Source organism: Pristiophorus japonicus, chromosome 1, assembly GCF_044704955.1.
Source record: "Pristiophorus japonicus isolate sPriJap1 chromosome 1, sPriJap1.hap1, whole genome shotgun sequence".
Classification (NCBI taxonomy): Eukaryota; Metazoa; Chordata; class Chondrichthyes; family Pristiophoridae; genus Pristiophorus; species Pristiophorus japonicus.
The window spans coordinates 20,828,051-20,842,922 of NC_091977.1; the positions used below are offsets into that span (position 1 = coordinate 20,828,051).

Consider the following 14,872-nt stretch of genomic DNA (forward strand, 5'->3'; position numbering starts at 1 on the left):
AAGGGAAATAGACCCTTACTATCCACTATGACCAGGCCCCTCAAAATGTTGTACACCTCAATGAGGTCTCCTCTCAGCCTCCTCTGTTCCAATGAGAACAAACCCAGCCTATCCGATCTGTCCTCATAGCTAAGATTCTCCATTCCAGGCAGCATCCTCATAAATCTCCTCTCTAATGCAATTACGTCCTTCTTATAATACGGCGACCAGAACTGCAAAGAGTACTCCAGCTGTGGCCTAACCAAAGTATTATACAATTTAAGCAAAACCTCCCTGCTCTTATATTCTATGCCTCGGCCAATAAAGGCATGCATTCCGTATGCCTTCTTAACCACCTTATCCACCTGGCTTGCTACTTTCAGGGATCTGTGGCCAAGGACTCCAAGGTCCCTTTGTTCATCTACACTTTTAAGTGGTCTACTGCTTAACGTGTATACCCTTTCCTTATTAGCCCTCCCAAAGTGCATTACCTCACACTTCTCTGAATTAAATTTCATTTGCCACTGTTCTGCCCACCTGACCAGTAGATTGATATCCTCCTGCAGCCCATGACGTTCCTCCTAATCATCAACCACACAGCCAATTTTAGTGTTGTCTGCAAACTTCTTAATCATACTCCCTATATTCAAATCTAGATCATTGATGTATACCACAAAAAGCAAGGGACCCAGTACTGAGCCCTGCGGAACCCCACTGAAAACATCCTTCCAGTCATAAAAACATCCATCAACCATTACCATTTGCTTCCTACTTCCAAGCCAATTTTGGATCCAACTTGCCACTTTGCCCTGGATCCCATGGGCTTAAACATTCATGACTAGTCTATCATGTGGGACCTTATCAAAAGCTTTGCTAAAGTCCATATATACTACATAGTACGCACTACCCTCATCAACCCTCTTGGTTACCTCCTCAAAAAATTCAATCAGGTTAGTCAAACACAATCTTCACTTAACAAATCTGTGCTGACTGTCCCGATTAATTTTCGCCTTTCCAAATGTGGATTCCCCAGGAATGTGTCCACACGCAACACGGGATGTGGGCATTGCTGGCAAGGCCAGCATTTATTGCCCATCCCTAATTGCCTTCAAGGTGGTGGTGAGCCGCCTTCTTGAACAGCTGCAGTCCGCGTGGTGAAGGTACTCCCATAGTGCTGACTTTTTTGTAGTGGTTTGGTGTAACAGAGCCATTTCAGAGGGCAATGAAGAGTAAGCCACATTGCTGTGGGTCTGGAGTCACATATAGGCCAGACCGGTTAGAGGTGGCAGATTTCCCAGATTTCCCAAAAGAAAGAAAGTGAACCAGTGGGTTTTTTCAACACAGACACTAGCTTTTTAATTTCAGATTTATTTAATGAACTGAAGTTAAATCCATAGCTGCCGTGGTGGGATTTGAACTTACATCAACAAATTTAGTCCAGGCCTCTGGAGTACTAGTCCAGTAACATAACCACTATGCTATCGTACCTCCTGTGTGCACAATATTCTCTCAATGTGAGGGAGAAAATGGCAAGTGCATCCACATTATATACAAAGTGGTGATGCTTTATTTATGAGATAAGACAGGTCAAGATAAAGCCACGAGCCCACATTCTAGTTTTGAAAAATCCTACATTTCAGGTTTCCCTCGTAACATTTGAAGTTAAATGCAAGACTCAATCAAGACACCAGTTTCAATTCTGCTGCAGGAACATACCGATGCCAGTCTCTCCAGCCAAGGCAATTTTCACACATTTAAAAAGAAAAATCCCAGATAAGATATGCAACAATTACTCATTTAATTTCATTCAAGTACATATATAGCTTTTTTTTGTGTGTGTGTCTCTTTCTAAAGGATTTATAAAAAGATAGGTTGGCCACATCATTATATTTCAAGGGCGTTTCATGTCCATTACAGCATGGTACAGGCCATCCAAAAAAAATCAAAGAAGGTACTCGTCAGGTTAAAACAGGACTCAACATACCCAGCACTGTACCGAAGCACCGGCAGGTTGGTGCCTTTCCAGGTTGACAGTGAACCAGATAGTTCTGACTTCAGGCACACCCCACGTCCAACCGAGTTGCCACTAAAACATTCAGGTACAGCGCCAGGAGACAAGCCCAAGTCGTGGGCCCAGTATGATCTAAACTGAAAAGTAAAAACAGAAGAGTGTAACGGAGAGAGATTTTTTTGGGAGGGAAAGAAAGACAAAACAAAAAGTGGTCCTGCACCATTTCACGTGGTCAAGTAATATTGGTCCAAAGCTGTAGGCCCCAGCTGGGAAGCTGTGGGTTCATAAAAAGTGACCAATGTAGCCATTGAGAATATAGGCAGCATGCACAGTTTGAATTACTGTGTGTCGGGGTGGTGGGGGAGGTCATGAACAAGGGAGGGGAGGAGCCACTGTGCCCAAATAAGTCAAAATCAATTATCATTACGGGGGCTAACCAGGCTGTCCCGGGACTTCTGTTTGGAGAATTGTATTTTGAGATTGTATTTTTCCCCCGCGTACAAGCCACAAACCAGTGGCCTTGGTCACAATCAAACGTGCTTCGAATGGCAAGAGCATGTGAGAAGCGGTGGTGACAGAGTGGAGAATTCCTCTCGTTCTATCGATGTGTTTTGCCAGTCACTGTACTGCCGCTCCACAGTTTCCCCTGTTGCGGTCCGCTCAGTGCCATATCACGCTCCGCGGGATCCTTTCTGTACAAGAGTACAGTTGGGGTCCCAAACCTCTGCATTTCACACCAACAGGGTCTAAAACCGTTACTCACCTGCGCCGGACAACATGACAAGACCGTACAGGCCCTTCCCTTACACCTCTGATAAATTCACTAAATAGGTAACGGAGATAAACGCAAGGAACCAGAGCAGGAGTCAGTGTTCGGCCATTCAATGACAGCAGAAAGGGAGGTGTGGGTGTGTGTGTGTGTGTGTGTGTGTGTGTGTGTGTGTGTATGTAGAAGAGGTACTCTGTCGAACTGAATGGCGAGGAGAGAATCCAGCTTCCCCTCTCAGATAATAACACTTATAAATTATCACAACTTTCAACACTTGACATTATAGAACTTTCACTTTACATGATGAATCAAAGACTAAAAAAAAAATCTAATCCAATAAGTTACAAAGTTTTTGTCTCAATTACAGCCTCTTTGTAAACTGTTTGATGTCATTACATGTGCCACAGAGAGAGTAGCTGGGGTGTTTTTGATTCAGTAGAGAGGAAAACAAACAAGTAGCCGGCGACGGACTGAATGACAGCGAAAGGCACAGACTGACTGGGAAAGAATGTCACAGACTGCACCCGCCAGGAGTCCTGTCACTGGTGAACATTCACTGGTGCTGCTCCTGTATCTCTGCAAACCCCAACACAAAATCCAAGCAGCCGACGATGTCTTGTTGCGCGGAATCTCCTTGTTCAGACTGTTGCTTAGGAATGTTCTGCTAAATAACCGGTGCTCTTAGACTGTTGGGTGTGCTTTATACACTTCTCGGGTGCGGGCGGCGTGCGAGCGCTGGATCAGATGCTCTCCACGAAGCTGCCGGGGAACAGGCCGGTTTTCCCATTGCGCTGCAGGGTACCCTTGAACCAGCCATCCTCACGCCTCTTGTGCACAAACACAATGTCGCCCTCTTTCAGCTCCAGCTCCGCCTCGCTCTGGGGGGGATAGGATACAACAACTCTGTACCTGTTGACAAAACAAATATATACACATCACTCTCAGCTGGAATATCGTAGCTCGCATGCTGCAAGACCTGGACAACATTCAGGCTTGGGCTGATAAGAGGCAAGTAACATCTGCGCCACACAAGTGCCAGGCAATGACCATCGCCTACAGCAGCGTCCAACCATTACTAAAACTAAAAACAAAAAATGTTTTTTTTAGGGGCATAGTTTTGGACTGCAATATTTTACAACAGGCTATAACTGGGGTCACTGGTTCACTGTGACTGGATGAGTCAAATTTTAATACTGGGATTTAAAAAATAATTGTTTTGCACACTGCTTTCTGTGATTACCACCATTTCTAAATGAAAACTGTAAACTGGTCAGCTCGTAATTTACCAACGCAAGAATCCTCTACTTGGTGGGGGGGGGTGGTCCCGACCGAAGCTCAGTAAAATATCCAGCTTAGAATATACTGCTGCTGTTCAAACAATGCAAGCAGATTCAATAGTAATATTCAGAAGGGAATTGGATAAATACTTGATAAAGAAGAAATTTTCAGCAATATGAGGAAAGAGCTGGGGGAGTGGACTAATTGGATAGCTATTGCAAAGAGCAGGCACAGACACGATGGGCCGAATGGCCTCCCTCTGCTGTATGATTCTATGAATGTAACTTCACAGCCTCAGAAATTGGCTTGTGTCTTAAAACTGTTTGAAAAGCACAGAAAAAAAAAAATCACATTAACCTGGACGCCGGAGGATGCACAATGTGCGTGGGTGATATTTAGATAGAACAAAAGACTCTATCCGATTTCTCAACAGGACATTTGCCTCAAATATTCCAGGCAGCAATCTCACCTCTAAAAATTTTTTGGGGGTGCACAGTCCCTTTTACAGACTGCGCGACCCATTCAAAATTTTGCGCATGCCCGAAATCTCGCGTTTTAAAGCCAGTGAGTGGCCTGCGTGGGACCTCCAGACAGCAGGAACGTTGCCAGGTACATGAAGGAGGTTAACAGACAGCAAGCAATCTGAAGACAAACTGCGAACCCGTTGCCACAAAGCTTTCTCCACCTGTTCCTGCCACAGCTGGGATGTGTTAAAGCCACCTTGAATTCAATCACCGCCCCCCCTCCTCCCCCCGGAGCAAAACCATACAACACATTTCCAATTAAACAGCATATTCCAAGTGGAATAAGCTATTTTAATGGCTATGCAGATAAGTTTACAGTTCGGAAATTGTGGACGGGCAATTAGCTCAACGGTGCCTCGTTAGTCGCCCGTTGGTTTCCTCCAGTTTTAATAAAGTTCCAAATAAAAAATGATCTTTAGCAATTTGCTCCATATTTATACTGGTGTTTGGGCTCCTGTTTTTGGCTGCCCGCAGATTTTCTCCCAGTAAGTGACATTTTTCACAAGCAAAACTTTAAAGCACCTGAAAAAAACAAGTTTTTATTGATTTTAACGACTGGAGCCCAAAAATAAGCATACATTTAGAAACATAGAAAATAGGTGCAGGAGTAGGCCATTCGGCCCTTCGAGCCTGCACCACCATTCAATAAGATCATGGCTGATCATTCACCTCAGTACCCCTTTCCTGCTTTCTCTCCATACCCCTTGATCCCTTTAGATGTAAGGGCCACATCTAACGCCCTCTTGAATATATCCAATGAACTGGCATCAACAACTCTCTGCGGTAGGGAATTCCACAGGTTAACAACTCTCTGAGTGAAGAAGTTTCTCCTCATCTCAGTCCTAAATGGCTTACCCCTTATCCTGAGACTATGTCCCCTGGTTCTGGACTTCCCCAACATCGGGAACATTCTGTCTGCATCTAACCTGTCCAGTCCTGTTGGAATTTTATGTTTCTATGAGATCCCCTCTCATCCTTCTAAACTCCAGTGAATACAGGCCAAGTTGATCCAGTCTCTCCTCATATGTCAGTCCTGCCATCCCGGAAATCAGTCTGGTGAACCTTCGCTGCACTCCCTCAATAGCAAGAACATCCTTCCTCAGATTAGGAGATCAAAACTGAACACAATATTCCAGGTGAGGTTTCACCAAGGCCCTGTATAACTACAATAAGACATCCCTGCTCCTAGACTCAAATCTCCTAGTTATGAAGGCCAACATACCATTTGCCTTCTTCACCGCCTGCTGTACCTGCATGCCAACTTTCAATGACTGATGTACCATGACACCCAGGTCTCGTTGCACCTCCCCTTTTCCTAATCTGCCGCCATTCAGGTAATATTCTGCCTTCGTGTTTTTGCCACCAAAGTGGATAACCTCACAGTTATCCACATTATACTGTATATGCCACACGCTTGCCCACTCACCTAACCTGTCCAAGTCCCGCTACAGCCTTTTAGCGTCCTCCTCACAGCTCACACTGCCACCCAGCTTAGTGTCACCTGCAAACTTGGAGATATTACACTCAATTCCCTCATCCAATTCATTAATGTATATTGTAAAGAGCTGGAGTCCCAGCACTGAGCCCTGCGGCACCCCCCTAGTCACTGCCTGACATTCTGAAAAAGATCCATTTATCTCGTCGCTCTGCTTCCTGTCTGCCAACCAGTTCTCTATCCACGTCAGTATATTACCCCCAATACCATGTGCTTTAATTTTGCACACCAATCTCTTGTGTGGGACCTTGTCAAAAGCCTTTTGAAAGTCCAAATACACTACATCCACTGGTTCTCCTTTGTTCACTCTACCAGTTACATCCTCAAAAAATTCTAGATTTGTCAAGCAGGATTTCCCTTTCATAAATCCATGCTGACTTGGACCAATCCCGTCACTGCTTTCCAAATGTGCTGCTATTTCATCTTTAATAACTGATTCCAACATTTTCCCCACTACTGATGTCAGGCTAACCGGTCTATAATTACCCGTTTTCTCTCTCCCTCCTTTCTTAAAAAGTGGTGTTATATTAGCTACCTTCCAGTCCATAGGAACCGATCCAGAGTCGATAGAATGTTGGAAAATGATCACCAACGCATCCACTATTTCTAGGGCTACTTCCTTAAGTAGATGCAGACTATCAGGCCCCGGGGATTTATCGGCCTTCAATCCCATCAATTTCCCTAACACAATTTCCCGCCTAATAAGGATTTCCTTCAGTTCCTCCTTCTCACTAGACCCTCGGTCCCCTAGTATTTCCGGAAGGTTATTTGTGTCTTCCTTCGTGAAGACAGAACCAAAGTATTTGTTTAACTGGTTCGCCATTTCTTTGTTCCCCTTTGGAGGAAATATTAAATGGTTTTTAATTATAATTTTACTAGTTTATATAAAAGTGTCTCCAATTGAACTACCCACTTTGTCTGTCAATTGCCCAACAGGAGCAAGAAACCCATTCATCTACCAGAAGTAGCAAATCAAGTTCAAAAAGTTCCTTGATTTATTGAAAAACATTACGGTTGGGTCCCGTCTGTCTTTCGGGTGAGACGTTAGACCGAGGCCCCATCTGCCCACTCAGTGCTACTATCTCGAAGAGCAGGGGAGTTCTTCCCCCGTGTCCTGTCTAATATTTATCCCTCAAACAACATCACTGACAAGCAGATGGAATCATAGACGTTACTGCACAGATCGTAGCAATTTGGTCGGTTGAGTCCGTGCCGGCTCTCTGCAAGAGAACTTCAGCTAGTCCCACTCCCCCGCACTTTTTTTTCCTTCAGGCACATAATGTCAGCTGTGGCTCAGTGGGTAGCATCTTCGCCTCTGAGTCACAAGGTTCTGGGTTCAAGTCCCGCTCCAGGAACTTGAGCACATAAATCTGGACTCGACATTCCAGTGCAGCGCTGAGGGAGTGCTGCGCTGTCACAGGTGCCGTCTTTTGCATGAGATGTTAAATCGAGGCGCCGTCTGCCCTCTCAGGTGGACATTAGAAACATAGAAAATAGGTGCAGGAGTAGGCCATTCGGCCCTTTGAGCCTGCACCGCCATTCAATGAGTTCATGGCTGAACATGCAACTTCAGTACCCCATTCCTGCTTTCTCACCATACCCCTTGATCCCCCGAGTAGTAAGGGCTACATCTAACTCCTTTTTGAATATGTTTCTCTTCATCTCGGTCCTAAATGGCTCACCCCTTATCCTGAGATTGTGACCCCTGGTTCTGGACTTCCCCAACATTAATAAGAACATAAGAACATAAGAATTAGGAACAGGAGTAGGCCATCTAGCCTCTTGAGCCTGCTCCGCCACCCAACAAGATCACGGCTGATCTGGCCGTGGACTCAGCTCCACTTACCCACCCGCTCCCCATAACCCTTAATTCCCTTATTGGTTAAAAATCTATCTATCTGTGATTTGAATATATTCAATGAGCTAGCCTCAACTGCTTCCTTGGGCAGAGAATTCCACAGATTCACAACCCTCTGGGAGAAGAAATTCCTTCTCAACTCGGTTTTAAATTGGCTCCCCCGTATTTTGAGGCTGTGCCCCCTAGTTCTCGTCTCCCTGACCAGTGGAAACAACCTCTCTGCCTCTATCCTGTCTATCCTTTCATTATTTTAAATGTTTCTATAAGATCACCCCTCATCCTTCTGAACTCCAACGAGTAAAGACCCAGTCTACTCAATCTATCATCATAAGGTAACCCCCTCATCTCCGGAATCAGCCTAGTGAGTGAAGTTTCTATAGATATGTAAAGAGAAAAAGGTTAGTAAAGACAAACGTAGGTCCCCTGCAGTCAGAATCAGGGGAAGTCATAACGGGGAACAAAGAAATGGCGGACCAATTGAACAAGTACTTTGGTTCGGTATTCACGAAGGAGGACACGAACAACCTTCCGGTTATAAAAGGGGTCGGGGGGTCTAGTAAGGAGGAGGAACTGAGGGAAATCCTTATTAGCCGGGAAATTGTGTTGGGGAAATTGATGGGATTGAAGGCCAGTAAATCCCCAGGGCCTGATGGACTGCATCCCAGAGTACTTAAGGAGGTGGCCTTGGAAATAGTGGATGCGTTGACAGTCATTTTCCAACATTCCATTGACTCTGGATCAGTTTCTATGGAGTGGAGGGTAGCCGATGTAACCCCACTTTTTAAAAAAGGAGGGAGAGAGAAAACAGGGAATTATAGACCGGTCAGCCTGACATCGGTAGTGGGTAAAATGATGGAATCAATTATTAAGGATGTCATAGCAGTGCATTTGGAAAGAGGTGACATGATAGGTCCAAGTCAGCATGGATTTGTGAAAGGGAAATCATGCTTGACAAATCTTCTGGAATTTTTTGAGGATGTTTCCAGTAGAGTGGATAAGGGAGAACCAGTTGATGTGGTACATTTGGACTTTCAGAAGGCGTTCGACAAGGTCCCACACAAGAGATTGATGTGCAAAGTTAGAGCACATGGGATTGGGGGTAGTGTACTGACATGGATTGAGAACTGGTTGTCAGACAGGAAGCAAAGAGTAGGAGTAAATGGGTACTTTTCAGAATGGCAGGCAGTGACTAGTGGGGTACCGCAAGGTTCTGTGCTGGGGCCCCAGCTGTTTACACTGTACATTAATGATTTAGATGAGGGGATTAAATGTAGTATCTCCAAATTTGCGGATGACACTAAGTTGGGTGGCAGTGTGAGCTGCGAGGAGGATGCTGTGAGGCTGCAGAGCGACTTGGATAGGTTAGGTGAGTGGGCAAATGCATGGCAGATGAAGTATAATGTGGATAAATGTGAGGTTATCCACTTTGGTGGTAAAAACAGAGAGACAGACTATTATCTGAATGGTGAGAGATTAGGAAAAGGGGAGGTGCAAAGAGACCTGGGTGTCATGGTACATCAGTCATTGAAGGTTGGCATGCAGGTGCAGCAGGCGGTTAAGAAAGCAAATGGCATGTTGGCCTTCATAGCAAGGGGATTTGAGTACAGGGGCAGGGAGGTGTTGCTACAGTTGTACAGGGCATTGGTGAGGCCACACCTGGAGTATTGTGTACAGTTTTGGTCTCCTAACCTGAGGAAGGACATTCTTGCTATTGAGGGAGTGCAGCGAAGGTTCACCAGACTGATTCCCGGGATGGCGGGACTGACCTATCAAGAAAGACTGGATCAACTGGGCTTGTATTCACTGGAGTTCAGAAGAATGAGAGGGGACCTCATAGAAACGTTTAAAATTCTGACGGGGTTAGACAGGTTAGATGCAGGAAGAATGTTCCCAATGTTGGGGAAGTCCAGAACCAGAGGTCACAGTCTAAGGATAAGGGGTAAGCCATTTAGGACCGAGATGCGGAGGAACTTCTTCACCCAGAGAGTGGTGAACCTGTGGAATTCTCTACCACAGAAAGTTGTTGAGGCCAATTCACTAAATATATTCAAAAAAGAGTTAGATGAGGTCCTTACTGCTAGGGGGATCAAGGGGTATGGCGAGAAAGCAGGAATGGGGTACTGAAGTTGAATGTTCAGCCATGAACTCATTGAATGGCGGTGCAGGCTAGAAGGGCCGAATGGCCTACTCCTGCACCTATTTTCTATGTTTCTATGTCTCTGTACCCCTTCCAAAGCTAGTATATCCTTCCTTGAGTAAGGTGACCAAAACTGCACGCAGTACTCCAGGTGCGGCCTCACCAATACCCTGTACAGTTGCAGCAGGACCTCCCTGCTTTTGTACTCCATCCCTCTCGCAATGAAGGCCAACATTCCATTCGCCTTCCTGATTACCAGCTGCACCTGCAAACTAACTTTTTGGGATTCATGCACAAGGACCCCCAGGCCCCTCTGCACTGCAGCATGTTGTAATTTCTCCCCATTCAAATAATATTCCCTTTTACTGTTTTTTTTCCCAAGGTGGATGACCTCACATTTTCCGACATTGTATTCCATCTGCCAAACCTTAGCCCATTCGCTTAACCTATCTAAATCTCTTTGCAGCCTCTCTGTGTCCTCTACACAACCCGCTTTCCCACCAATCTTTGTGTCATCTGCAAATTTTGTTACACTACACTCTGTCCCCTCTTCCAGGTCATCTATGTATATTGTAAACAGTTGTGGTCCCAGCACCAATCCCTGTGGCACACCACTAACCACCGATTTCCAACCCGAAAAGGACCCATTTATCCTGACTCTCTGCTTTCTGTTAGCCAGCCAATTCTCGATCCATGCGAATACATTTCCTCTGACTCCGCGTACCTTTATCTTCTGCAGTAACCTTTTGTGTGGCACCTTATCGAATGCCTTTTGGAAATCTAAATGCACCACATCCATCGGTACACCTCTATCCACCATGCTCATTATATCCTCAAAGAATTCCAGTAAATTAGTTACACATGATTTCCCCTTCATGAATCCATGTTGCGTCTGCTTGATTGCACTATTCCTATCTCGATGTCCCGCTATTTCTTCCTTAATGATAGCTTCAAGCATTTTCCCCACTACAGATGTTAAACTAATCGGCCTATAGTTACCTGCCTTTTTGTCTGCTCCCTTTTTTAAACAGAGGCGTTACATTAGCTGCTTTCCAATCCGATGGCACCTCCCCAGAGTCCAGAGAATTTTGGTAGATTATAACGAATGCATCTGCTATAACTTCCGCCATCTCATTAAAGATCCCATGGCACTATTTCGAAGAAGCGCAGGGGAGTTATCCCTGGTGTCCTGGCCAATATTAATCCCTCAATCAACATAACATAAAAAACAGATTATCTGGTTATTATCACATTGTTGTTTGAGAGAGTTTGCTGTGTGCAAATTGGCTGCTGCGTTTCCCATATTGCAATAGTGACTACACTCCAAAAGAACTTCATTGGCTTTAAAGCGCTTTGAGACATCCAGTGATCGTGAAAGGCGCTATATAAATGCAAGTCTTTATATAAATGCAAGTCTTTCTTTCTTTACTTATCCAATTCCATTTTGAAAGCCATGATTGAACCTGTCTCCACCACCCTCTCAGGCAGTGCTTTCCAGATCATAACCGCTTTCTGCGTAAAAGTCTTTCCTCATGTTGCCTTTGGTTCTTTTGCCAATCACCTTAAATCTGTGTCCTCTGGTTCTCGACCCTTCCGCCAATGGGAACAGTTTTCTCCATCTACGCTGTCCAGACCCCTCATGATTTTGAACACCTCTATCAAATCTCCTCTCGACCTTCTCTGCTCCAAGGAGAACAACCCCAGCTTCTACAGTCTATCCACGTAACTGAAGTCCCTCATCCCCGGAACCATTCTTGTAAATCTTTTCTGCACTCGCTCCAAGGCCTTCACACCCTTCCTAAAATGCAGTGCCCAGAATTACTCCCCTTGAGGCTGAATCAATGTTTTATAAAGGTTCATCATAACTTCCTTGCTTTTGTACTCTATCTGGTCATTATCAAATTGCTCTTTCTGGGAGCTTGCTGTGCGCAAATTGGCTGCTTCGTTTCCTACATTACAAGAGTGACAACACGTCAAAAGTACTTCATTGGCTGTAAAGGTCTTTGGGGCGTCCTGAGGTGGTGAAAGGCGCTATAAAAATACAAGTTTTTTTTTCTCACCCCACTGCTTTTGGCCTTGCTGCTCAGTATGATACTCCTGACCAATCAGGGACACTGTTAGCTCACAAACAGCACTCAGACAGATGTCTCAGCCAGTCTGTTCCCATGGCAACCCTTAGCTGAATCAAAATAAAACAAAGATATTTGGCTTGGTAGTTGCTACTTTCCTACATTGTCACTTGATCAAAATAAAAGATATTTATTGAAAGTGTAAACTGTAAAAACGTAAATAAATACCATTTATAAAACCTTATTTACACAATGGACTCCAAATATTATATTGAAAATACCCTATGTGAGGTACCTTTAAAGAAAGAAACACTTGGGTACAGCAAAGCTCCACAAACAGTAATCACAAAAATGATCGTTAACGTGTTTCAGTGATGTTGTTGGAGGAATATAAGGAAACATCAGCTGTTGTTCTTCAAATAGTGGATTGAGATATTTTGCATCCAGAGGGCAGACCAGCTCTCGGTTAAAGGTCTCATCCAAAAGACAGCGCCTCTGACAGAGCAGCAATCCCTCAGTACCGCACTGGTGTGTCAGCATGGATTATGGACTCAAGACAAGGCTCACACACAAGAAACCGGGGTTATTAGGAACAGGAGTATTCCATTCAGCACCTCCAGTCTGTTCCGTCATTCAGTGTCAGCTGTGGCTCAGTGGGTAGCACTCTCGCCTCTGAGTCAGAGGATTGTGGGTTCAAGGTCCCACTCCAGAGACTGGAACACAAAAATCTAGGCTGACACAGTGCAGTACTGAGGGAGCGCTGCACTGTTGGAGATGCCGTCTTTCGGATGGGACATTAAACCGAGGCCCCGTCTGCCCTCTCGGGTGGACGTTAAACATCACTTGCCATTATTTCGAAGAAGAACAGGGGAGTAATCCCCGCTGTCCTGGCCAATATTTATCCCTCAATCAACATAGCAAAAAAACAGACTATCTGATTATTGTCACATTGCTGTTTGTGGCAGCTTGCTGTGCACAAGATGGCTGCTGCATTTACAACAGTGGCTACACTCCAAAAGTACTTCATTGGCTGTAAAGTGCTTTGGGACGTCCGGTGGTCGTGAAAGTTGCGACATAAATGCAAATCTTTCTTTTATTTTAGATCATGGCTAATCTGTACCTCAACTCCATTTACCCGCCTTTGCTCAATATCCCTTGATACCCCTCCCCAAGAAAAATTTATTGATCTCAGTCTTGAATGTATCAATTGACCCAACATCCACAGCCTTTTGGGGGACAGAATTCTGGATTTCTACTACCATCTTTGTGAGGAAGTGCTTCTTGATTTCATACCTAAATGGCCTGGCTCTAATGTTAAGGTCCGGCCCCTTTGTTCTGGATTCATCTACCATTTTAAACACCTTGAATTAGGTCACCACTCAATCTTCTATACTCAAGGGATTACAAGCCAGGTTTATGCAACCTGTAACCCTTTAAACCCCTCCAAGGCCACTATCTCCGACCTGGAGTGCTGCGCCCAGAACTGAACACAGTTACTCCAGGTGGGATCTGACCAAGGCTCTGTTTAGCTGAAGCATCACTTCCTCCCCGTTCTATTCTCGTCCCCTTGAGATAAAGTCCAATATTCCATTAGCCTTTTTGATTTTTTTTTGTACCTATGCACTAGCTTTTAGTGATTTGTGTACACGGACAGCCAAATATCCTTTGCTCGTCTACAGTTTCTAGCTTCTCGCCGTTTAGAAAGTACGACTGTTCTTTCTTAGATCCCGAGCGGATGCCCTCACACTTTGCCGCACTGAACTCCATTTGCCACAGTTTTGCCCACTCACTTCATTTGTCTACTTCATCAGAACAAAGGAGGCTGAGGAGCAGCTCTGTTTGGGGGTGCTCAAAATTATGAAGGGTTTTAACTATTTCTACTGATCAACTAGAGCACATAAATGTAAGCATATCGTTGAAAGAATGAAGAGAAGGGTTAGGAGAATTTAAAAAAAGAGGGTAGTTTTTAAAATTCATTTCTGGGATGTGGGCATTGCTGGCAAGGCCGGCATTTATTGCCCATCCCTAATTGCCCTTGAGAAGGTGGTGGTGAGCCGCCGCCTTGAACTGCTGCAGTCCTTGTGGTGAAGGTGCTCCCACAGTGCTGTTAGGGAGGGAGTTCCAGGATTTTGACCCAGTGACGATACATTTCCAAGTCAGGATGGTGTGTAACTTGGAGGTGGTGGTGTTCCTATGCTGTCAAAGAAGCCTTGGTGGGTTGATGCAGTGCATCGACAGGTTGTGCGTACTGCAGCCACGGAATGCCCGACCAGGAACAGCAGTGCAAGCAGTTTCCAGAATCTCCTTCAAAAGTGGATAGAATAAATATTTTAAAAAGAAAAGTTTGTCAGGTATATGGGGAAAGGGCAGGAAAATGGGAAGCTCTTCTTGAGAACTGGCGTAGGTGTGAAGGAACAAATGGTTTCCTTCTGTGCTGTAACGTACTGTGATCCAGTGCCATTTATTTCATGTTTGGGCACACGGTGACTTTTCAATTGCTGCCGCACAGAGAAGCTGAAGTTACTGATGGACTGCATCATTTTCCAGTCTCTTTGGATCTGGGTATGGTGCCGGAGGATTGGAGGACAGCTAATGTAGTACCCTTGTTTAAGGAGGAAAAAAGCGATAGGCCGAGTAATTACAGGCCCGTCAGCCTAACCTTAGTGGTGGGAAAATTATTGGAAAAAATCCTAAAAGACAGGATAAATCTGCATTTGGAAAGGCAAGGATTAATTAGGGACAGTCAGCACGG

General features: G+C 44.9%; 1 protein-coding gene across 2 annotated transcripts in view; it reads right to left on the reverse strand.

Annotated features, from left to right (window-relative positions):
- Nucleotides 1-1,327: 1,327 nt before the first annotated feature.
- sh3rf1 (SH3 domain containing ring finger 1) overlaps nt 1,328-14,872 on the reverse strand; it is a 217,688-nt gene continuing 204,143 nt past the window's right edge. For both annotated transcript variants that reach the window (XM_070877994.1, XM_070877985.1), the window contains exon 12: nt 1,328-3,668. In XM_070877994.1, the coding sequence (XP_070734095.1) occupies nt 3,500-3,668 (169 nt within the window). In that variant the 3' untranslated portion in view covers nt 1,328-3,499. The remainder of the gene's footprint in view (nt 3,669-14,872) is intronic.